This window comes from Ammodytes marinus (assembly GCF_949987685.1).
Source record: "Ammodytes marinus genome assembly, chromosome: 18".
NCBI lineage: Eukaryota > Metazoa > Chordata > Actinopteri > Uranoscopiformes > Ammodytidae > Ammodytes > Ammodytes marinus.
The window spans coordinates 12,113,216-12,136,659 of NC_137222.1; the positions used below are offsets into that span (position 1 = coordinate 12,113,216).

At 39.3% G+C, this 23,444-nt stretch overlaps 2 protein-coding genes across 2 annotated transcripts; one reads left to right on the forward strand and one right to left on the reverse strand.

Annotated features, from left to right (window-relative positions):
• Positions 1–760: 760 nt before the first annotated feature.
• srsf9 (serine and arginine rich splicing factor 9) lies at positions 761–5,207 on the reverse strand. The gene is made up of 5 exons (XM_080046210.1): positions 5,115–5,207; positions 3,804–4,202; positions 3,379–3,614; positions 1,813–1,985; positions 761–1,721 (listed from the first exon to the last, which is right to left on the reverse strand). The coding sequence occupies exons 2-5, from the start codon at positions 3,959–3,961 to the stop codon at positions 1,470–1,472; spliced, it is 819 nt and encodes a 272-aa protein (XP_079902336.1). The 5' UTR covers positions 3,962–4,202; positions 5,115–5,207; the 3' UTR covers positions 761–1,469.
• Positions 5,208–13,456: 8,249 nt separating this feature from the next.
• prodha (proline dehydrogenase (oxidase) 1a) lies at positions 13,457–22,604 on the forward strand. The gene is made up of 14 exons (XM_080047219.1): positions 13,457–13,857; positions 14,058–14,266; positions 15,680–15,714; positions 16,442–16,591; positions 16,719–16,783; positions 17,514–17,630; positions 17,791–17,870; positions 18,095–18,176; positions 18,707–18,799; positions 19,004–19,150; positions 19,491–19,666; positions 19,753–19,851; positions 20,153–20,241; positions 20,920–22,604. The coding sequence occupies exons 1-14, from the start codon at positions 13,513–13,515 to the stop codon at positions 21,108–21,110; spliced, it is 1,878 nt and encodes a 625-aa protein (XP_079903345.1). The 5' UTR covers positions 13,457–13,512; the 3' UTR covers positions 21,111–22,604.
• Positions 22,605–23,444: the final 840 nt, after the last annotated feature.

Sequence of the window (23,444 nt, forward strand, 5' to 3'; positions counted from 1 at the left end):
TAGTTCACTGTGGCTTCAGTTCCAGTGTTTAGATATCGCCAATGTGTCTCTATAAGATCTGCGAAAACATGACGGAGTATTGCTGTATGTGTATTGCCGTGGTTGTTGTCAGAAAAAGATTAACTACAATGTGTTATAAAGAAATTGACTTATTGTATAACTAAGCTAGTACATATTTATTAAATGCAATATGATGTCTGTATATGGGCGTGATCTGATTATAATGAACAGAAAGATAAAAATATGCCATTGGATATAAATATATTTTTATTTTTTTCTGTCTTCTCAAATTGTCCCCTGGTATAATTTATTTATTGCGTATTAAATATATTATATTTTGCATCCTGTGTGCCTTGTTTTAAACTTACTTGACACTACATCCACACAAGTGAAACAAGTAAGGCAAACACATTACACCATATTAGCTCTTATTAGAATAGGCTATATTTCAGGATATACTATAAGTTCAAAGAACTTTATTGTAGAAAATAGGAGTGTACTGCTTAAGAAATTTACCCATTGCCTTTATCAGAATTACAAGCTAAAAGCTTTGCTCCTCTGAAAATGCAATGTGGTTTAAAAGCAGACAATGTATTTTCTTTGAAGCGTTATATTTCATGTAGGTATCCCAATCCCAAGCAGTGTAGCCTTAGACATTAAGCATTACTTCAATGGCCACAGACCAGTTCAATTGAAAGATTATGTCAATGATTTAATGAAAACTCATTTTAGACAAAGGAGTTTATATTAACAATCAAAGTAAAAATTAATTTGCATTTTATTGGTAAAGGAAAAAACATGACAGATGAATACAAATGATAACCCACCTACAGGCCATCTCGGTCAGTGGTTCACAATTTAAAAAAAATATCTGACAAGTGAGGCTCACAGTCAACATTGTGTCACTATTCTAAAAAGCTCAATAAATCGACATGTTATGAATCAGAAGAGGATATTGAGTAGCTTCACAGGTTTTTAGATTGGCAAAAACTAAAGCAATTCAAGCTAAAAAATTAAAAGAGCAAAAAAAATGTAAGAAGTCGTATGACCCATAGCCTGATAACTGCAGAATATTTGACTTTGTTTTAAACAATATACGTGTTGTGTGTGTGTGTTTGTGCACTGGTTCCTTCAATGGTTTGCCATCACAATTCACAATCAAGGATTTCTTTATAAAAGAAACCTCAAATAGTTTATACAATGACCAAACACATTTTTTTTTTTTGGCTAAGAAGAAAAAACAAAGCAAAGCAGCAATACCGCTTTCAAATAGCACGTTTGGGTGTTTAAAGAAAAACATTTAAAAAATCTTTAAGGCTGTGGGGAAGGGCAGGGTGTTCAGGCAATCCTGACCATGGAATGTATGTAGAATGTGCGAGGAGGCCCGGGGTTAAATAATAAAATCAACAAAATAAAAAGTAGAATTACAAAAACCTTTTACTCAATTCCTCTTTAAATGATTGACCATTCTACCGGTAATGACGCGGGGGTGGGCTATGCTGAGGAGCGTGCCTCCTTGGGGGCGGGCTATGGCGCGACATAGCATGGCGCGGTGGGGGGGACTGGTAGCGTGGAGGGGGAGAGCCTCTGCTATGGTAGGGAGGTGAGAAGCGACCTCTGGATCTGGATCTGGATCTGGAGCGGGAGCGCGAACGACCCCAGGCAGGGGGTGGTGGGCCACCTCCCCTCTCCTCATGGACACGGACGTAAGCAGTCTCACCCTATGACAGGAAATGGATATATATTTATATTTTGCACATTAACTACATAATGGGTAAGAGACTATTCAAGTTCAACTGCACTGGAACTCACTTGATGTGAACGGAACTCGGTCCGATCCAGGCGACGTAATGCGTACTCCATGTCCTCTCTACGGAGAAATTCCACTACGCCCTCTCCATCACGCTGCACATCTGCAAAACAAACATCTCCTGCCTCGCGCATATGATCCTTCAGATCCTGCCAGCTCCCGCTGGGTGGTAACCCTGGCGTGGAGAAAAAGACAAATGTGGTGAGAACAAAACATAATGTATTTGCTTAAAAATGCCTGGCAGACTTCAACTTTTCATTAAGTGTAAACCTTTTAGAGGTAAACAACACCATAAGGCATCTTTATTAAGTCAGTGCTAAACAGCAACTGAAATTTAAAAAAGCTAAGTCTAGCTCTCGTTAACCTTATTCCTGATAAATCACATTTTCTACACTCAGTCACATAACATCACACCAAAAGCATCATGGGCTGCTGTTATGGAGAAGATGCCACACAGCCGTAATATTAAATCCAGCATCAGTTAAATGCTTTGCAGTTGCCATCATGAATGATGAATAATGGCAACTACTAGCTATATGACTAGCTGCACATTATGGGACTTTGGAGTTTACTTAAATGATAAGGTGCAGTCTTTAATCATTTACTTTTTGCCTATAATGCAGTGATTCATTGTTAGAGATTATGACTGAACTCGGCATTAATTGCCAATACAAGGGTTGGAAATACTTAAAAAGACAGCCACCTTAAATGCTCATAAGAAAATGACTAGTGAATATCTCTTTGACAAAAAGTGATTTTGCCAACAAAGCTTTCTGCAGAAACGCTGACTACACCTTAGACTTAAAAGGCTCAGCCTTGGATAAGCAGTTCAATTCTAACTTCCAGTATAAACATGAGATACATGTAGCAATCAAATCAACAAATAATGTATGTTACACAATGACAAAAATTACACCTACCAGTCACTACAGTTGGGCGTTTGGGTTCATGTAGCCAACTTGACCAGTTTCAGTTTACTGTTTTGTTTTGTTTATGACATAAGGAGCTGACTTGACCTCTTCCACTTAGTCCCCTTGACCTCCAGTCCGCCATGAGAGAGAGAGCGTGCGAAACATGCCTGCCTAAAACTCTAGTCGTCTTCTACTAGTCCCCTATTCCTCCAGTCCGCCAAGAAAGAGAGAGATATATCTGCCTATGACTCATCAAGTCCTGTACTAGTCATTGTCCTCCAGTCCGCCATCAGAGAGCGAGATAGAGAGTGCCATTCATATCTGCCTACGACTTATGGCGTCCATTACTAGTCCCCTTGTCCTCCATGAGAGAGAGAGAGAGAGCGCAAAACAGATCTGCCTATAACTTGTGAAGTCCTGTACTAGTCCACTTGTCCATCAGTCCGCCATGAGAGAGAGAGAGAAAAATACCTGCCAATGGACTCATGATATCCTCTACTAGTGCCTTTGTCCTCCAGTCCGCCAAGAGAGAGAGAGAGAGAGCGAGCGAGCGAAACATATCTGACTAAGACTCTTACATCCACCAATCCTACCAATTCTCTTGAACTCCAGGACGAATAAAAATTAACTTTGCTATGACTCATGACGTCCACCTACCAGTCACTATGACCCGGAATTCAGATCTTCGAGTTGGGGGTCCAAACCTTCCCCTGGGTCCTCCTTCTCCTCCTCCTCCTCCTCTTCCGCCGCCTCCTCCTCTCTCACCACCACCTCCTCCTCCTCCTCCTCCCATACCGCCAAATTTAGCACCAGATGAGCGAGGATACTCCACACGCAGTTTGGAGTCTCCGTATGCGTATCCATTCCTTCCATAGACGGCATCATCCGCATCCCTAAGAGGAGAGAGCAAAGAACCCCTTACCACAGTACGCCCGTTTCACTAGTGGACATAGAGCTGGAAAAAGCCGCCTCCATCTTTTCTCTGCTGTCAGTCACTGGTGACGATATTATACCACAAAATTTAAGGGTGTCCGAAAAGGGGAATATGATTCGATTTGCCACAGAGTGTCCCTAAAACTCACCGTGGGTCCTCGAATCGGACAAAGGCAAAAGGGATAGTGCCTCTATTGTTCTTCAATTCAATATCACGGATTTTTCCATATTTGAAGAAGAGATCCTCAATGTCTCTCTCCTGGACATCCACGGGAAGATTCCCGACATAGATCCGTCCATCCGACATGGTAGTCTAGTGAGAAGCGCTGTTGAAACAGAATGGGGGGGCACCTGCAGACTTTAAAGATCAGTTCTTTCTTTCAAAAATAGCTGCTGAATTGGTCCTTGTCCTAATCCAAAACTCAGTCCATCCGCCTCCGATTCCTTAATTTAGACAAAGATAAAATTCTAAATCGGGGATGCAGCCATGAAAGTAGTAAATGAGGAGTTCAAGACAAATGGAAAGGTGTAGGATCCAAGCCTGAAAGCTTTAAGACACAAAGTAATGAATGTCCAACGTTAATAAATAGTAACAATATTGTATGGCTTAACATTATTGGCATAGTGTACAGAAAATATACTGAAATAAAGTAATACACATACGACCAATAAAATACCCAAAGCTTTCTTCAGCGTGTGTCTGATAACATTAATAGATGGGTGACAATTTACAGGGAAAAGGCTCCATATTTTTGAAGGCCCTCCAAAATCTCCCATAGGTGTTCAGTTGGGTTGATATTAATTATGTTTATTCCATTTTTAATATCTGACAAAATCGTATTCAAGTAATTGCTATGTGCCAACAAATCAGATTGTTGGATTTTAGACTTGTATAAGTAGACTACCAACAGAAACTATTTGTCTGGACGCTTCCGGGGCCTTCAAACTCTCGCCCAACATCAGTTGGTGAACCGACCAAACCTGTTTGGTACCTACAAGCGATTTTGATATACTAGATTGGATTTTGGTTAGAGCTCCTGGCTAACCCTTACGTTTCAAAATCAGTGATATTAGCAAACCAATGTGATTACATTAACCTTTGGCCGCAGCGTTAACCAGTGTTGGGGATAAGCTAGCCAACAAGCTAAGCTAACGTTAGCTTGCTTCGATTAAACGGTTGGTTGCTTGCAATGTACGTATTTGGTAAGCGACCGTGCAACAGTACAACATTTTGACTGGACTGTTCATGTTGACATTGTGGCTTGAAAGTGGAGGCTACTGAGCCTCTTTAAAACATTAGCATAAGGTCAGCTAGCCAGGCTAACGAGCGTTGATGAGTTTAACGTGTTTCCGCTAAAATGCACCAAGAATTCTTGCTCTAAAACATGCAAATTATTGTGAAGTGTACATTAAGTGCTCGCATTAAACAACACTAAATACATAAAACATGGTGTGATTACCTTTCAAAGCACGGGCGCCTTGTTTTTAATTGAATGTGTGACCAGCTTGCAAGCTGTTGTTAGTTGTGAGTTAGCAACATTAGCAAGCCGCACTGTGACAGTGGCTTCTTTTACTTCCCATTTCCGGCTGACAGCAGTGAGTGTTGGTCCACTGCTGCCCCCCGCCGGGAAGAACGTGAACGTGATCCTGTCTTCTTCGTTCACTTAACAAGGAATTGGGGTATTTATATTCTATCTATGGTTATTACCGCCACCAATTGGTATGGATAGAGGAACAGCATGTCTAATATACTGTAATATTCATTAATAAAAAAATAACACCCCTCCTCTCAATGATATCAAGATAGGCCTACTGAAAAAGGATTCGATGGCACTAAATTCTAGAGTTCTCTTTGATCAAGATTTCAACATCCTTTTTATTCAAATCGTCATATGCACACACTAAAGTGCAGCACAACAGTTACATCCGCAGAGGATGGCAGTGCAATTATTCAATCTCAAGGCTCCCTTTAACAATGCAATGTGGAAAAGAACTAAGAAGAGAAAAAAAGGCATTAAGAGGTGGACTCAAGTTAAGAATTCATGTCAGACATACAGTATCTCACAAAAGTGAGTACACCCCTCAAATTTCTTCAAATATTTCATTATATCTTTTCATGGGACAACACTGAATAAATGACACTTTGATACAATGTAAAGTAGTCAGTGTACAGCTTGTATAACAGTGTAAATGTATTGTTCCCTCAAAATAACTCGACACACAGCCATGAATGTCTAAACTGCTGGCAACAAAAGTGAGTACACCCCTGAGTGAAAATGTACAAATTGGGCCCAAAGTGTCAATATTTTGTGTGGCCACCATTATTTTCCAGCACTGCCTTAACCCTCTTGGGCATGGAGTTCACCAGAGCTTCACAGGTTGGCACTGGAATCTTCTTCCACTCCTCATTCATGACGACATCACGGAGCTGGTGGATATTAGAGACCTTGCGCTCCTCCACCTTCCATTTGAGGATGCCCCAAAGATGCTCAATAGGGTTTAGGTCTGAGACATGCTTGGCCTGTCCATAACCTTTACCCTTAGCTTCTTTAGCAAGGCAGTGGTCATCTTGGAGGTGTGTTTGGGGTCGTTATCATGTTGCAAAAATGCCCTGCGGCCCAGTTTACAAAGGGAGGGGATCATGCTCTGCTTCAGTATGGCACAGTACATGTTGGCATTCAATGAACTGTAGCTCTCCAGTGCTGGCAGCACTCATGCAGCCCCAGACCATGACACTCCAACCACCATGCTTGACTATAGGCAAGACACACTTTTCTTTGTACTCCACACCTGGTTGCCGCCCCACAACCTTGACACCATCTGAACCAAATAGGTTTATCTTGGTCTCATCAGACCACAGGACATGGTTGCAGTGATCCTTTTCCTTAGTCTGCATGTCTTCAGCAAACTGTTTGCGGGCTTTCTTTTGCATCATCTTTAGTAGAGGCTTCCTTCTGGGACGACAGCCATGCAGACCAATTTGATGCAGTATGCAACGTATGGTCTGAGAACTGACAGGTTAACCCCCACCCCTTCAAGCCCTGCAGCAATGCTGGCAGTATTCATAGGTCTATTTTCCAAAGCCAACCTCTGGATATATGACGCTGAGCACGTGCAGTGCACTCAACCTTTATAAACTGGGCTGTAGGGCAGTATTCCAACATGATAACGACCCCGAACACACCTCCAAACGACCACTGCGTTGCTAAAGAAGCTAAGGGGAAAAGGTGATGGACTGGCCAAGCATGTCTCCAGATCTAAACCCTATTTTGCATCTTTGGGGCATCCTCAACGGAAGGTGGAGGAGCTTAAGGTCTCTAATATCCACCAGCTCCGTGATGTCGTCATGAATGGGTGGAAGAGGATTCAGGTGGCAACCTGTGAAGCTCTGGTGAACTCCATGCCCAAGAGGGTTAAGGCAGTGCTGGAAAATAATGGTGGCCACACAAAATATTACTTTGGGCCCAATTTGGACATTTTCACTTAGGGGTGTACTCACTTTTGTTGCCATCAGTTTATACATTAATGGCTGTGTGTTGTGTTATTTTGAGGGAACAGTACATTTACACTGTTGTACAAGCTGTACACTGACTACTTTACATTGTATCAAAGTGTCATTTCTTCAGTGTTGTCCCATGAAAAGATATAATGAAATATTTGAATAAATGTGAGGGGTGTACTCACTTTTGTGAGATACTGTAACTACATGCATACATTGTTTAAAATGTAACCTAGACGAAGTACAATATGTACGTGTGTCCATATTAAGTGTGTGCATTAAATTGAATGCAAATACAATTCTGTATATGGAATACAGTAGGCTGTACAATGGAAATATATTTGTAGCCTATAAATAATATGCAAATCATACGTTTTAAGTGAGTATATGAACATTATAAAAAGGTGTAAACATAAACAGATGTGAACATATTAAAATAGATGTAAACCATTGTAAAGTAGAGTTGGATCAAGCAACTTTCTTCATTCAAATGCCTTCATTCTTTCCTCTGACAGTTTAGTTAAACTCTAAATGCTATAGCGTTTCTTCTTGCCCACAGTAGTTGCATCTGTCTGTATTATGTTGACCTATTTTACATAGGCTACTGCTGTACTGTTGTGTCCTCTGTGGCCAAATCTAGGTATTTTCCCTTCCTTTTACTTTTGAAACTTTTCCTTCCATCTCTGTTTTATATCAGAGATACACTGATTTATATCTTGCTGAAGCTAATTGTCAAATCTATATAATAATTTGTGTGACCCATTTTCCCTAGTTGGAGGTGAAACTCAGGAATAGTACATTTGGTGCATATTTCAACTCATAATGCTATAAACAGGTAGTTGATTTCTAGCTGCAAAATGTCATAGAATAGAGCAGGCATGACTTAATTTAAACACCGGATTCTACTTCACTTAAATTACCGGATGCTTACTGTGCTTTGCAAATTCCCTCTTGGTCATTCTTCACATTTTATCTAGTTCTTCATTTCATCTCAGTGTTGGCTCATCTTGCTTTGTTCTCTCTGGGAAGTTTCAGGGATGAGGTCCCTTGATGGGTTGTTTGTTGCATAACCAATTTAATGCTTTATTTAAACCATTGCCATTCTGTGACAATAAGATGTGCTTAGAGGAAACGATGTGCTTGGAGGAAAAAAAGAAATGGCAATCTGTTCATCAAGAAACTCTCAATCCATGGTGGTGGCAATAACTGGTAAGAACGTACTGGAAAATGTTATTGTAAATAGTATATTATATTCTGAATTGATATAAACAACAGGTCGCAATAGATAGCCTTAAAGCTGGGGTATGTGATTTCTGATTGGTCAAAATTAACATGAGCTGTACACTTTGACCAATCAGAGCGAGGCTCCGATTCTCTGTTTTTATTGGCTGTTGGGACTGTCCATTCACTTTGGCACAACTTTGTTGGTGTAGGGAGCGTGTCAGGGAGGGGCCATAGGGGAGGGACCAAAGAGAACAAGTGGAGCGGTTGAGGTATTTGGATTTGAATCTCTATCCCAACTGCCATTTTCTCCCCAAATCCTCCACCCCAGCTTTAATCAAATAAAGAAATTGATGAATACAAATGAATTATGACACAGGCATGAATCACAGCTCTTTGTATTACTCTTAACAATACCATGACTTACGCAGACAGTTACAGTAGCCTAAAGAGCGTTACAAACATACCAGTAATTAAAGGTGGAGAAGGCAATTCTGGTGAATGACTGTTTCATAAAAAATCCAGAGTTTATACACAGCCTAGGCTCTCTAAACATTTCATTTATTTATTACGGCTCACGGCCATAGCACATGGCATGGAGCACACAATTCAACTGAAATCATTACAAAACAAAACAATGGTGCAATGGTGCACGGCAAGGAAAAACAAATATATTAATCTTACTGTGACATCACAGTAAGATAAATATAGGGTTAAAAAAAAACACTCTTTCTGCCTTTTCTCAGGCTAGGATGAACCGATTTTTTTTTTTTTTTGCACATTTATACTACATAGGATCTCAGAATTCAATACACCTTCATATTCCCACCGGTGAAGTAGGCCTTTAAACAATGGCAAAACATTTCTCAAAAAGGCACCTGTTTTAACAATAACCCCTGGCCTACTTGCCCTCAAAAGCGAAATCAATTTGGTCATGGATGGAAAATAAACATAATAATTTGGCAGGTACTTTTTTCTAAAATACATTACATCCACATTTTTACACTCAAAAAGTACATGGTATTCATCTCCAACACAATTAGAATCACAAAGGTTGCATATTCTTTGATTTCTTTCCAGCCCTTTGTATCTTCCTGTGACTTTAGGTATGCGAGTGTTATTGGTTCTAAAATTGCAGATAGCCTGTCTGGACTTTTGATTTTCATACAACAGATATTTTTCTAGTTTTAACTCTTGTTTAAATTCTATGTATAAGTCACAGGAAGTCATGCTTGTAAGCTCGCTCTGCCATTTCTGAATGAATTGATCTTTCAACCTCCGCTCAACAGTTCTTTTCAGCCAGTTAATGTTGTTGTACTTTTGTGTTATCCAGATGTATGACAACCCGCAGTCATCCAGTATCTGTTTCACCTGTGATACCCAGGGTGATGCATACACACAGCTGCTATGCAGGCTGTGTAGCTGATTGTACATGATTTTACTAAGTTTACTGTCTTTACTTTCTAACAGTCTCCCCCAATAACCAATTATTCTTTTTTTAACTGTAACACAGAGTGGGTACCGTCCAAGTTCCCCATACACCATATTACTGCAGGTTGTAATGACATCTACAACAGTGTGCCCCCCCTTTACAATTGAATAAGTTCACGTTTCCCTTTGACATGGTATTAAAACTTATATAATAGTGCATTCTGGGTTGTTGCTATCATGAGCCAAATATACTATTTTTATTTTTTAGGATTTCCATTGTGATATAATTTGTTTAACTTCACCTATTGTGATGTCACTTTCTTAGCATTTACTTAATTATTAATATCTACAGTGTTACTGTGTGTATACAGGAATTGATTGTGCTTGACTTTTCGAGCATTGTGTTTTTTCTACAGTAACTGATTGACCATTGTGTTTTTCATCCGCAAAACAGAACGTGTGGGGATTAGTAAATGTAAATAATCATGTATCAAATAAGAGTTGTTGTATCCTTGACACGGCCATGGAGGGAGCATCTAGTTGATTTAACCCATTTTTTCAGTGGTAAAGGAGTGAGAATGCCTGTTTTTATTGCCCAGAGCAATGGGCCAGAGATGAGAGTATGTGTGCTTTTGGGCCGGGATGTGTGTGTGTAAGAGGAGATTGTGGGAGTGTCAGCCTGTGTGCAAGTGAGGGACTTTCTGTGTGTGTATGTGTGTGATAAAGCCTAAATGCAGTTTACATATATTTTGGATAATTACAGCAGCTATACTATTTTTAGAAGGAAAAGACAGGGAATAGAGCATTACAGTTTGGGCACTTTTGGGTAATAAGACAATCCCCACCACCAGCAAACCTGGAAGCCGCTTTTCCAAGCCCCAAACCATTGGATTATGCATAGCGTCTGGAGCTCCGGAGAGCACAGAGGCCGAAGAGGATTGGAGACAAGCAGGAGAAGGAGCAGTGGGAGAGGCCCAGCTAGCTCAGTCGGTTGAGCATGAGACTTTACCAGCACCATTAGCAACCCAGTGCTCCCTGTTTCCCCTGGATTCACCAGCTTTCCATGGACACAACCCCACACCACACCCAGTAGAAGGAATGGCACCTTTTACGGACGACAAAATCAAGGAACTTTATGGATTCGGACTACAAATATCTTGGAATGTACACTGCCACTCAGAGACATGCAAACAGTGGCCCTTTCCGCTACTACCTACAAGGCCCCATTCTATATGGATTTTTTCTGAGAAAGCTGCTGTGCTTTCTCAGAAAAGGAGGGAGAAAAGGAGGGTGCTGACATTCCACAGTTCTAAGCTGGATGACATCGACATGAAATCAAGACAGAAAGCTGCTAAAGTTCTACCAGCAGCTGCAAAGCCATCACCAAAACAGCTCATTGTGATGTGCCATGAACTCCATTACCAGAATCGACAAAAAGTCGCAACACAACATGGACAAGCCCACAGCCACAAGCCGCAGATTGTACTATCTGTCAAGATCACAACCCCAAGAAACCATACAGACTGCCAACAAGAAGCTTCCCAGTACCTGAGACCCCCCTTCAAGATGAAAATAGAACTTTGAGGTTCCTGTATTTGCTGGTGATGGTGGATTGATTCACAAAATGGTTAGAAACTATTCCTTGCCAAAAAGAGACAGCAAAAACAGTGGTGAAGTAGTTAAACATGTAACTTGTAACAGACCGTTTAATGAAATATTGATAAGATGATGCACAGCATTAAGCTGACCCAGGTAGTTGCTCTCCCCCTGGCCCTCATGTCAACGAGAACTTCTCAAGGGGCACATAAATATTTGACCGTGAGTTGCTGACAGGCAGGCCTAAGCCAGGGACGTCCAGAAAAGGAGGTCATATGCCTTCTCTTGACGTCTGGCAAGTAAGTTGTGATGAGCACCTGACAGCCCTGATTCATTTTAATTGAGTTTTGTTTTAATAGATATAACAGGCTGAGCAGCCCGAAGCAACTCCAAAAAAAAAAAAAAAAAAAGCTCTGAAAAAGCCCAAACCACTATGTATTGTATGTGTCTGACCGTCTCGATATCTGTGTGTGTATTTTTGTGCATATCGTGTCAGTCAAGGTTGTTGCTTGTAAAAACCTCCCACCATGAAGAATTTGAACCTTCAGTAAGCAGAAGGAGAGTTAACAAATTGTGTGAACATGTATGATTATTCCATCAGTTTGGGTTTACACCTTTTAAAAGGTGTAAAGTGAGGGATTGTCAGAATAATCTTAATTTTATACTCATGTGCTTTTTTAAAACTTATACACTTTTGTATGTTTAGTAACTTCACATTCATTCACCATTTACAGAGACACATAACAGCACTGAGGCAGGCCATTTCAGTAGATACTTTGCCCAAGGTCAGGGGAGAACTATTTGTGTGGGATGAGCCTGCACATGACAACCGGCCTAGCAACGACCCCGCACCCTCCCTTCACCTCTCTTATGAGCACTCTCTTAGTAAAACATGAAATGTATCTTATGAAGACCAGCAAGAAGAAGTCGTCATCGGCCAGCCTCTAACACATAGTCAACCAATCAGAAATAATGTATTTGTTTCCATATAACAATATGTCCCACCATTTTGTCTTCAGTCTTACTGGGGACGCTTTTTGAGAATCCAGTAAGCTCCATGTAGGCCTACATGTTTTCTGCTCACTCAATTTAGATAATAAATCTTTAAGCTTTGAAATAAATCTTCTACTTGTTTTTCCTTCTTCAACTCTGGTTAAAAGAAGACGGTAGAATTGTATTCTAACAGTTGTCATTTTTACTTTTAAGATGTACTTTAGAAATTTGAGATGTAGTTTTTCTAACAGATGTAGTTTTTCAAACCCCCACACTTCACATGCATACAAGATAACTGGAGTAACCAATTTGTCAAAAAGGTCCAGAGTGACATCTACAGCAAGCTGAAGCTTTCTGCATTTGTTGAGTAAAGCAAACATTGCGCGCAATGCTTGCTTATGCAGTTCCTCAACAGCAGTTTTAAATGAGCCATTATAACAGCCATGTTGCTATGCCCCCCCCCCCCTTTTTTTTTTTACATATCATTGTTTACATACTAGTTTACAATACATAGTGTATTAACATCAGATTTGTTTTCAGCACACACACAGTTGGCCTACAGATAGGTAGCGGATTGTGACGAGATACTCGCTGATTTTGTGATTTTGACAAGAAGTTATTTTGACAGCATTCTCCAGAATAGCTGATTCCACCTTTAAAGGATAAACTGAAAATAAGACAATTACAGGATAATAAATACATAAAATAAAAAAATACTTAAAAGATGTCAGGGGTCAAAATGAATGATGGAATGAGGTTTAAATACATAAATAAAAACTCTTCTATATAGCCTACAGTCTTGGTGAAAACACACATATGGGAGCACTGTAGTGTTCTTAATCGCTTTATTTGCCCAGGATACTATCCTAACATTAAGTTCCATTTCCTTTTTTAAAGGCAAGGAAATAAGGTCAACAAATACATTTAAGTTGCAGATCTCTACTTACACGTGATGAGGCCATAGATGATACTGAACATGAGGCACCGCCCCCCTCACGAGGTCGTTTAAAGCCAACTTCCCCCAGCGCGCGCATGCTACAGGCATCATCTCTGCAACGGTACGGAGAGTCGAGCTGAGGTAGCCAGCCGCTGCTCTCTGTTGGGCAGGAAAGGAAACTATGTCGTACACCAAGTTTGTCGCCGCTCTTGTTAGAGCGAACGCAGGCAATATCAAGAATATACGCATTTCACCTGGAAGATGTCGCTCAACAGTGGCAACCCCCAAGAACCAAGAGGAGAAGGATCAACAGATAGATATACCATCATCCTCCGTGGTGGAAGCTGCGCCGGTTGAACTCATAAGACAGACCAAAAGTGTCAAAGATATGCAGTTAAATACAATCCACATTGACTTCGAGAACACCGAGGAAGCCTACAAAAGCAAGGGAAACATAGAACTACTTCGGAGTCTGCTGGTGTTCAAACTTTGTACTATTGACATCCTTGTTGAAAAGAACAAAGAGGTAAGTGGATTTGGCTAGTTCAAAAGTTAGCCTGGTTACTTTTGGTTTAACTAAGACAGAACATTTTGTTATTTCCCTTTGTTAATTGAAAATGTATTACTGCGTAATAGTAAGCAAATTCGTATTGGGTTAGGCTATTGTAAAGGTATACAATAATAAACTTGAGATGTAATAACTTCCTGTTGTTGTTTTGTTGTCAGTTGATGGATTTGACTAAGAAGTTGTTTGGTCAGTGGATCTTTGAGAAGATGATGAAGATGACCTTCTACGGTCAGTTTGTGGCTGGGGAAGACCACAACTCCATCAAACCTTTAATTCGGAAGAATCAGGCCTTTGGTGTTGGGGCAGTTCTAGACTACAGCGTAGAAGAAGACTTGACACAAGAGGAGGCAGAGAAGAAGGAAATGGAGTAAGTAATGTTTACATCTGACTGAGTAGGGCTTTTGGGCAAAGCTAACAATGAAGAGTTCTTTATCATAAAGTTGGTTTAGGATACAATGTTGTACTTAGGCTTTAAACCAAGCACAGTTAATCAGTATCTCAACTTTAATATATGACATATCTGCACTAGATGAGCAATGTATGCGTTGCATAATATACTAAACTGAAAAAGCCAGTTGAGTCAAGTTTGTTTGTAGGCTATACAGGCTTTTCTTTCCCCACCCCACCCCTCTCCATGCATGGTTGAATTAGAAGCTGTACGTTAGGAGATACCCTTACTGTAATAAAATAAAATATAATTCATTTTCAATAATAATAGCTTATGTGATTATCATGTTAATATTTTTGATATTGTACAACTTGAGAATGATAAACTAGTTAGTCCAAACCTGGTTGTATTACAGTTCGTTGTTTAGTCAGTTTAGTCAGAATAACTAGGCTACTAGATCACATTATAGTGTGTTGAGCACATTGGCCTACAGTTTTTTAGGGCCCCACAGGTAATGTTTCTCCTTTTCCCCCTGGGGTCTTAATTTCACTGTTCAAAACATTTAGTATTAATGTTTAAAATACAGGTTAAACCACTTTAATTTAACACTGTGTGTGAACGGATTTGTTTCCTATCAGTGGCGTCTACTTTATATGTTATCTCCCTGCGAGTTATCTTTTGACTCCTTGGTTTACATACAGAACACATATCAGTTCATTCTTATCACTTCAGACGTGGCTTCTGTTCTGCTTCTTATCAAATTTGCACAAATCGTGTAAACCACAGTATGTTACCTCCACACAAACAGTACTGCACTGTAATTGAAACGTGTGTTGTTACTTGATCTCCGGTTGCAAAACAGTGCCTCTGCTCTATTGGTCGGCTGGGACTGACCCCTTTTCTCTGATTGGTTTAGCTGGCTATAACCAGCTAGGGGATTTGCCCCCTGAAAAGGCTGCCAGCCTTGTAGAGACATGCACTTGATCCTTTCATTGGGAACTTGCACGCGGAAGTGTTACATAAATGTTCTGCTGTGAAAACAAGCTTATTTTTAAAAGGAGACTTCTGTCACTAAGGACAAACATACAGATGCTGAACTAAATCCAAATGTATCTTAATCATTACTCATTATAAAATGACATAAGGTAAGAATTGTTAGCTCCACACGGAGGGTAAAACAGTGGAATAGTTGTTTCTAGAAAGGCCTGCCTCCCTGTGTTTACCGTTAGCATACCGTCTGGTTAATTAACTGATTATGCAAGTGACACAAGACGTTACGAAACTTGAGAGATAATAAAGACGGTATGATCTATTTTTCATTTGAAGAGTAAACATTTCTAGGTAGATTTTTTTCTGTTGAATTCCTGATGCCAATCTTTCCATCTTTTTCAGTTCATGCGTTTCAGAAGCAGAAAAAGAAAGTCAAGGTGTGTACATCAGTTGAAATTATCTTTTTATATAGTGTATGTAATGTAGCGTAACTGTTACATTTTTTCTGCTTTACAGTTAGCTTGCAAACAGGCAACACTTAACTATTGGTTTGCTTTGACTTCCAGTTACTAGGCCGGATTACATTTTGCAACACACAAGTTTGTGTTAGTATGTGGCGGGCAGTCATGCAGCCATGTGCTCCAGCCTGGGTAGCACTAGTTAAGCTATTTTAAGACATAATGGCATCTGGAACGTCCAAACCAGTAGATACAGTTAGTGTTACAGGCCTCATGTTTGAAACCTTATTATAAAATCTCTTGTGACATTGAATTTGAATGTATAGGTACGGAAAATACACACATTTCAGATGATATCATTAGATGACTGTTCATTGCCAATTAAAATAATAATTAATAAAATGAAAATTACCATTCATAATTTTTTGTGACATAAACAAATACGTACATGAACAGTGCACAAAACAAAAGCTTGAAGGATTAAAATAATCCTGCCGATCACACATTCAAGTTGTAGAACAAAGAGAAACTACTTTTAATATCCTAAAAATGTTAATATTGTCTCCAGAACAGTATGTCATTTTTAAGAATGATTTATGAATTGTGTGGTACTGCTGCTACTACTAGTATACTGTTTAAAAAATAAAACAATTCTGTCAAAAATGTGGGAAAAAAGCAGCTAATGTCACCTTCGTTCTCTATCCAGCTGGCGAACACCGTGAGAAGAAGTACAAGGCCCACCGTCAGTTCGGGGACAGGCGTGGAGGGGTGATTAGTGCCCGTACCTACTTCTATGCAGATGAGTCCAAATGTGACACCCAAATGGAGACATTCATAAACTGCATCAAAGCCTCTGGTAAGTACTAAGCTTTCTGTGCAGGCAATTAAGAAACACAATACGTAAGTTAAGTACACATTGATACTATTATAACAGCTATAAACACACACACAACATGGAGTGACATGATTTCTGTCGATTTCAGGTGGAGCCTCTGCAGATGGATTTTCTGCCATCAAAATGACTGCTCTCGGACGCCCGCAGTTCCTTGTAAGTTTACGTCTTCAATGTCAACTTGTAATTAATTTTACAGTATTTACATAAAGGTTTAAATAGCATTGATTGCCAACAACAGTGCTTCCAGATCTGACACTAATAAACCAAGTATTGGCACGAGATCAAAGGGGTAAATAAAACAGGACATATTTTTTTTGTTTTGAGTAAATGCCAGTTGATTAGTATTATCATAGAATTTATTTATTTATTTATTTATTATTATTCCGGATAATTACACACAATACACAATTTTCTCTTTGCATATTCACACATATTACTTTGTGTTATCGTCCGAAGGGTGGCAGGAGAAGCCAAAGGCTTATCAGGTCCCGCCCCCACTGCCATCAGATTCAGATACACAGATAAACAGCTACTGATACAGTTAAAACAATTATTATTATTTATTTTTTTAAGAAGATGCATTCCAATACACAGACAATTTTAGATCTCCTTATTCATTGCCAGTGTACAACAGACATGCTTTCCATTTTGAATCACATCACTGTGTACACACCTTGCCTCCAGTGCCGCCTCTGATATTCTAATATGACATCAGGAATTTGACATTGTCGGAAAGTGCCAAGGAAACAAAGGCAAGAGAGAATCTGTCCGGTAAAGGGGAAATCCATATACATTCCATATACATTATGCATTATGCTGTGTCAAATGTGATTCAAAAGTTGTATTTGTATCTGATGGGGAAAACTGTTCTATGTTCAAACAGCTCCAGTTCTCAGAAGTCCTGGTCAAATGGAGACAGTTCTTTAACCTACTGGCTGCACAGCAGGGACAGTCTGAAATGATGGTTTTGGAGCAGAAACTGGAGCTGGAACACCTCAAGGTGGGTCTGGTCTCATGTATGCTAATACTTAACTTCTGTCCCCCTGCTATTCTTTGAAGTTGTTTCTAAGATGGTCTTTATTTGTGAAAATGCCCTCTTCTTTGTTAAAGTAATAATCAGCTGCACGTCGTTTTTAAATCATTGACGTATTTCTTTATAGGAAAGTTTGACCAAGCTGGGTGTTGGTGCCAAGGATGACGTTGAGAATTGGTTTACTGGCGAGAAGCTGGGATTGTCAGGGTATGATAGTCACTCATGCCTTAAGTTCTCCCTCAAAGAATCCCTGTTAAATCAGTAGTAAAGCATGTGTTTAGCTTATCAGGTTTAGAAATGCTTAAAATTACACACAGAAATAAGTATAGACAAATCCTGTGGTTCAGTTAACCAAATTTAAGCACTAAAAAAAAAGTTTGTTCTACTAGAATTTTCACATGAGTGAACATTTTTTCGCATCTTATTTCCAGAACGATAGATCTGCTGGACTGGAACAGTTTGATAAACGATACAACAACAATTGCCAATCTGCTCATGGTTCCAAACATTAAGGTGAGTCATTTTCATGTAAATATTTAGTGGTGGGCATGGCAAGAATGGGCCGTCATTAAGTCTTACACATATAATTGGTCCTTGGTTGAATTTTTTTTTTGTATCTTATCTATGCACTGTGGACAGTGCAATAAACATGGAAGGCATTAATATAATACAGAAGAGCGTGTCTCTATGCTTTGATAGCAGGGGATTAGGAAAATAACTTGATAGTGTAATATGTAATTTCTTTTCTTCGGGTAAACATTTGTTCTGAAAAGATAAAAAACATGATATCATTTCGGACTTACTATAAATAAGTGGAGTTCTGGTGCACAAGTCAGTGTAGTCAGTATTTATTGAGAACAGTTGAAAGGGGAGACACAGAAATAAAATGGCAGAGGCTCTACTTGAAACACATCCTTTGTCACATTCTTGTTACACTGCTCTCACCCCCAAACCAATCTCTGACCTTCCCTGCCTGTCTATCTGGATCATAAAAATGAATGCAAACGCCAAAACATTAAATATTTTGGGTGTTGATTGTGCAGACAGGCCAGCTGGAGCCTTTGTTGAAGAAGTTCACGACTGAGGAGGAGAAGCAGATGAAGAGGATGCTCCAGAGAGTGGACATTTTGGCCAAGGTGAGGATACCAACTTAAAGAAATACATATTTAGAAAAATTATTTTAAAGAAGCAATACAGACATTTAAACCCAATTTATTGTAATCAACGGCTTTGCTTCAAAAAGACCAAGCTGTATGCTGAAGTTGGCCCATGTTTTTCTTGCAAAGAAATGACCAGTGTAACTTATCCGGCTTCATAAACTCTTTGTACGTGTGCTCCAGCACGCCATAGAGAATGGGGTGAGGCTTATGGTGGACGCCGAGCAGACGTACTTCCAACCGGCTATAAGTCGACTGACGCTGGAAATGCAGAGGATATTCAACAGAGAAAAGCCAATCATCTTCAACACCTACCAGTGTTATCTCAAGGTGAGACTGCGCTTCCCTTACAGCTAATTTATTATTGATCATTTCTATCTACAACTATTTGTCTGAACTGTGAACCACCCCAAAAAAGGTTTTGTCAATAACGCCGATACGTTTCGTAACTTTTAGTTTTGTTTTGCTCCTGAGCATTCTGTATAGAAAGAAAAGCCTATACAGCGATGTTTTGACATTAGCAACCTCCTGTGCAGAAAAGCTGCACCATGTGTTATGCGGCAACATTAGAGATGGCTCTTGAAATGTCATACTTTATGTGCACGTGGTAGGTTTTAACAATGATCAGGCATATTGGTTTGACACCTTTTCTCTATTTCAATACTTTTAGGAAGCCTATAGTAATGTCACTATGGACATTGAGCTGTCACGACGGGAGGGCTGGTACTTTGGTGCCAAACTGGTTCGCGGAGCCTACATGTACCAAGAGAGAGACAGGGCCAAAGAGATTGGCTACGAAGACCCAATAAACCCAGACTACGAGGCCACTAACATGATGTATCACAGGTAAGCTTTGCATTGTCACAAAGGCCCTTCATGGATTGGGCTAGAAGAAATCTGAATCCTAACCATCGGCCGTGTTGTTTGTCCAGGTGCCTGGAGTACGTGCTGGAGGAGATCAATCAGAGCAGGAAAGCTAATGTCATGGTTGCGAGTCACAATGAGGACACCGTGAAATACACCCTAAAAATGTATGTATATTTTGTCTTGAGCCAACGTTAAACATTTAAATGACAGTAGAACATTTGGCACGTACTTAGTGCTCATTTTCTTTCAAAATCCATAAATATCTCATTAATTAAGAATTAACCCTAATGGTTTTAGATAATGTTTAGCTTATTGCTCCACTTGAAATACATTCTTTGTCAACTTTCCAAAGCAATTATTGGATTTACAAAAATATATTGGCATATCAGAGGTGGAATACAACACTTCAGCTCTTATTATCTAACAACCCTTTAACATGTGTGTTTTTTTTCTTTGTTTTGTCAGGATGAATGAGATGGGCCTTTCACCCAATGAGAATCAAGTTTACTTTGGACAGCTGCTGGGCATGTGTGACCAGATCAGCTTCCCGCTAGGTATGTTGAACTCTGCTCGGTTACTAAATGTAAACAGCCAGCTGTGTAATCGCTGAGGCTTAAATCACATAGTCCATAGGGGGTTTAAACTTAGTCAGCCTTTTAACACCAAAGGGGACCCTTGACCTTACATACACATACAGTACATTATTAGTCCATCTTATCTATAGATTTATTGGGAGCAAACAACTGTCTGTTACCATTGTTTGACAGGTTGATCCGTTAACACAACAGTCAGTGTACAGTCACTGTTCATAATAGCTTTGATATTTGCAATGATTAATGCTGTAGCATCCCTGACTCTTTTGTCACTAGTAATATCCATGAGGACCTGATACGACTTTGTCATATCACTTAATATCAGTCTTATTTTAATATATTTATTCAATGTATTTTTTTTTTTTTTCAATTCTAAATGAGAGAGATAATGATTTCATTTCCTGAACCATTATTTTATTTAGCTTTGTAGCACACATGTACTATATGTCTACCTTGTTAACTTTATGAGCTATTTTCTACTTTAAAACTACATAGAAAAACATATTTAATGTTTCGTGTAACTGTTGTGGCTATTTCTCTGCTACATCTGTTAGGCATTACTTATTGGAATGTGCACACGGTGTAGAGAGTGGACATTGATTTAAAACCTTCAGTCACCTTGCTCTATCATTCAAACAGGTCAAGCTGGTTTCCCAGTCTACAAGTATGTTCCATATGGACCGGTCAACGAGGTCATCCCTTATCTGTCCCGGCGCGCTCAAGAGAACCGTGGCTTCACGAAGGGGACGCAGAGAGAGCGCCGCCTGCTGTGGAAGGAGCTGAAACGTAGAGTGCTGGGTGGCCAGATTGTTTACAGGCCTGTCTACTGAGTCCCAGGCCCACAGCAAAGAAACTGCAGTGTAAGCATTCCATGTCTTGACTGTACCACTCCCTGCTAACTGCTCTTTGAAGAGAACGGTTTAAATTGAGCAATCTTACTGAAAGGTGACAAGTTAAGTGTGGTATGATTTGAGATTGAGATTTATTTTTTGCTTTCAGCAGTGTAGGGATAAAGACGGGATATTACATGTCAATGTGCTGCTTCATTATGAAGTGATGATGGATGTTTGTCCACCAATCACAATCAAACTCAAAAGTTGACAATGGTAATCCTCAAGAAAAAGACTTTCCGTTTTTAAGCCTTTTGTACCTGTAATAGCAGATTCTTTATGATATATAGCATTTTATTCAGTTAAGGCTGATAAAAGTATATTGTGTATATATGGATTACAAAAGTGTTCTTACTTGTTTATAAAAAGGGACACTTTAAATGTTTTTTGTTGCTGTTAGTTGTATGTCACATAGCTGTCACTAAAAGTGCCTTATGATTGTTGGCAGCAATCAACAACTGCTCAACTTATTTTTTTGTTTAATTTTATTTGTCATTGCAAACTGTGGGGATTGTAAATTATTCTAGGATTTTCATTGCTGATTTGTCTCATGGTACTGTAACAAATAGTTTGCTCATTATAATGCAGCATAGTGATTTGGATTTAAAAAATGGCTTGGATTTGTAAATATCTATAGTCAATCTGTATCAGTTATTATTCATAATATATTCTTCCAAGCATAAACAGTACATGCAACATCATAAACTATGACACATTGATGTCCCTATGGCAAAAGGCTGATCTAATGTAAAATTAAGAGAAGAGAGTTTCTGACTGTAAATTGTCCAGATGTATGTGCTATGGCCCGTTTGCACTTTGCACACGTGCTTCATTCACTACTATTGCCCCATTCTTGACACATGTATGTCATATTTGACATGTGCCAGATGGTCCTGACTTCATAATTCCTAGAAGTCATAAACATCCTGGTTCATCAAACAAAGACAATTACAAAACCAGAAAACCAGGAATTGTTCTGCTCCACAAAAATGTTCCAATAACATACCATGGTTACTGCTGTGATGTGTATGTGCAGTACTCAAAGAACATCTGCACTGTTACATAAGCTGCCTGTGGATAGAAACCGCCTGTGAGTTTATTTTGTTTTTTTTGGAAAATGTTTCAAAAACAATGGTTATGTCAGGATCTTTGGTGTTGATGCTGCCCATAACTTTTGAATGATTTGTAAGTTATGTAGTACTAGAGAGGTTGTGGTTGATTGATTGAAAATCATGGCACTGTAAATGCATTTGCACTTAAATGTAGTTTTTTAAATACAGGAAAGGAGCACTATAACATGTGTCTGTTTGGAAAACAGTTTCACTGTAAATGCATTTCGCATGCTTGTTTTTTACACAACAGTAGTATAGCAATTAATATACTCATATATTCATATGCCATATTTTGTACGGTTGGAAAATATATGTAATTATAAAAAACACAATAAAATACAGTTAGAAAGAAGCCTGAATTATACTTATTTTTGCTGTAGGAGTTGATGTGGGAAGTGGGTGTTTACTTAACAGTTGTAACACTTTACAACACTGCAAAGATGTAAACATTTATTAATTGTTGGGGAAGGGGTCTATGGAGTATGAAAACTCAAAGGTTACACATCATCACTGACATAATATTGTATGAGAAAGTGTTGTGGCTTTAAAGTTACACAAACTCCAGCTACTGCCATTGTATGTGGTACTGAATGGATGCAACCCTTGTCTTATCTGGTAGTGACATCGATTTGACCCACTGAATTAGAGATGATTCAAAGCCAAAGTCAACAGCAGCTGAGGCGGCACCTGCGTCCAGGTGTCAGGAGACTAAAGCAAAACAAGCCAGCCAGCCTCACAACACAAATGTATTTGTAGTTCCCAGTATTTAGTGTGGTAAAGTTAGAATTGCTGGAGGTCGGAAGTTCCCAGTGTTATAGAAAATCCGGATCCGGTTGGTGCTATGGGTTCAAGATGGTAGACATGTTGAGGCAATGTTGAAATTTAGTCAGGCAGATATATCACAGTTGACAATGATATATCACTGTTGTTTTGTATTGGAGATTGAAGGAACAATTTACCGTAGTGTGGTTAAAGTCCCACCAGATGTGTTGTTTTTAATGAAAACCATCGAACACCCCTCCCAAATCTTTGAGTCCCCAATAGAAAGACAACTTTGCTTTGTTATTGTATATCACGTTGTTTTTTATCCATTACTACAAAGCGTTTTGACAAGGATTTTTTTCCCCCGTAGTGTGGTTAAAGTCCCACCGGATGTGTTTTT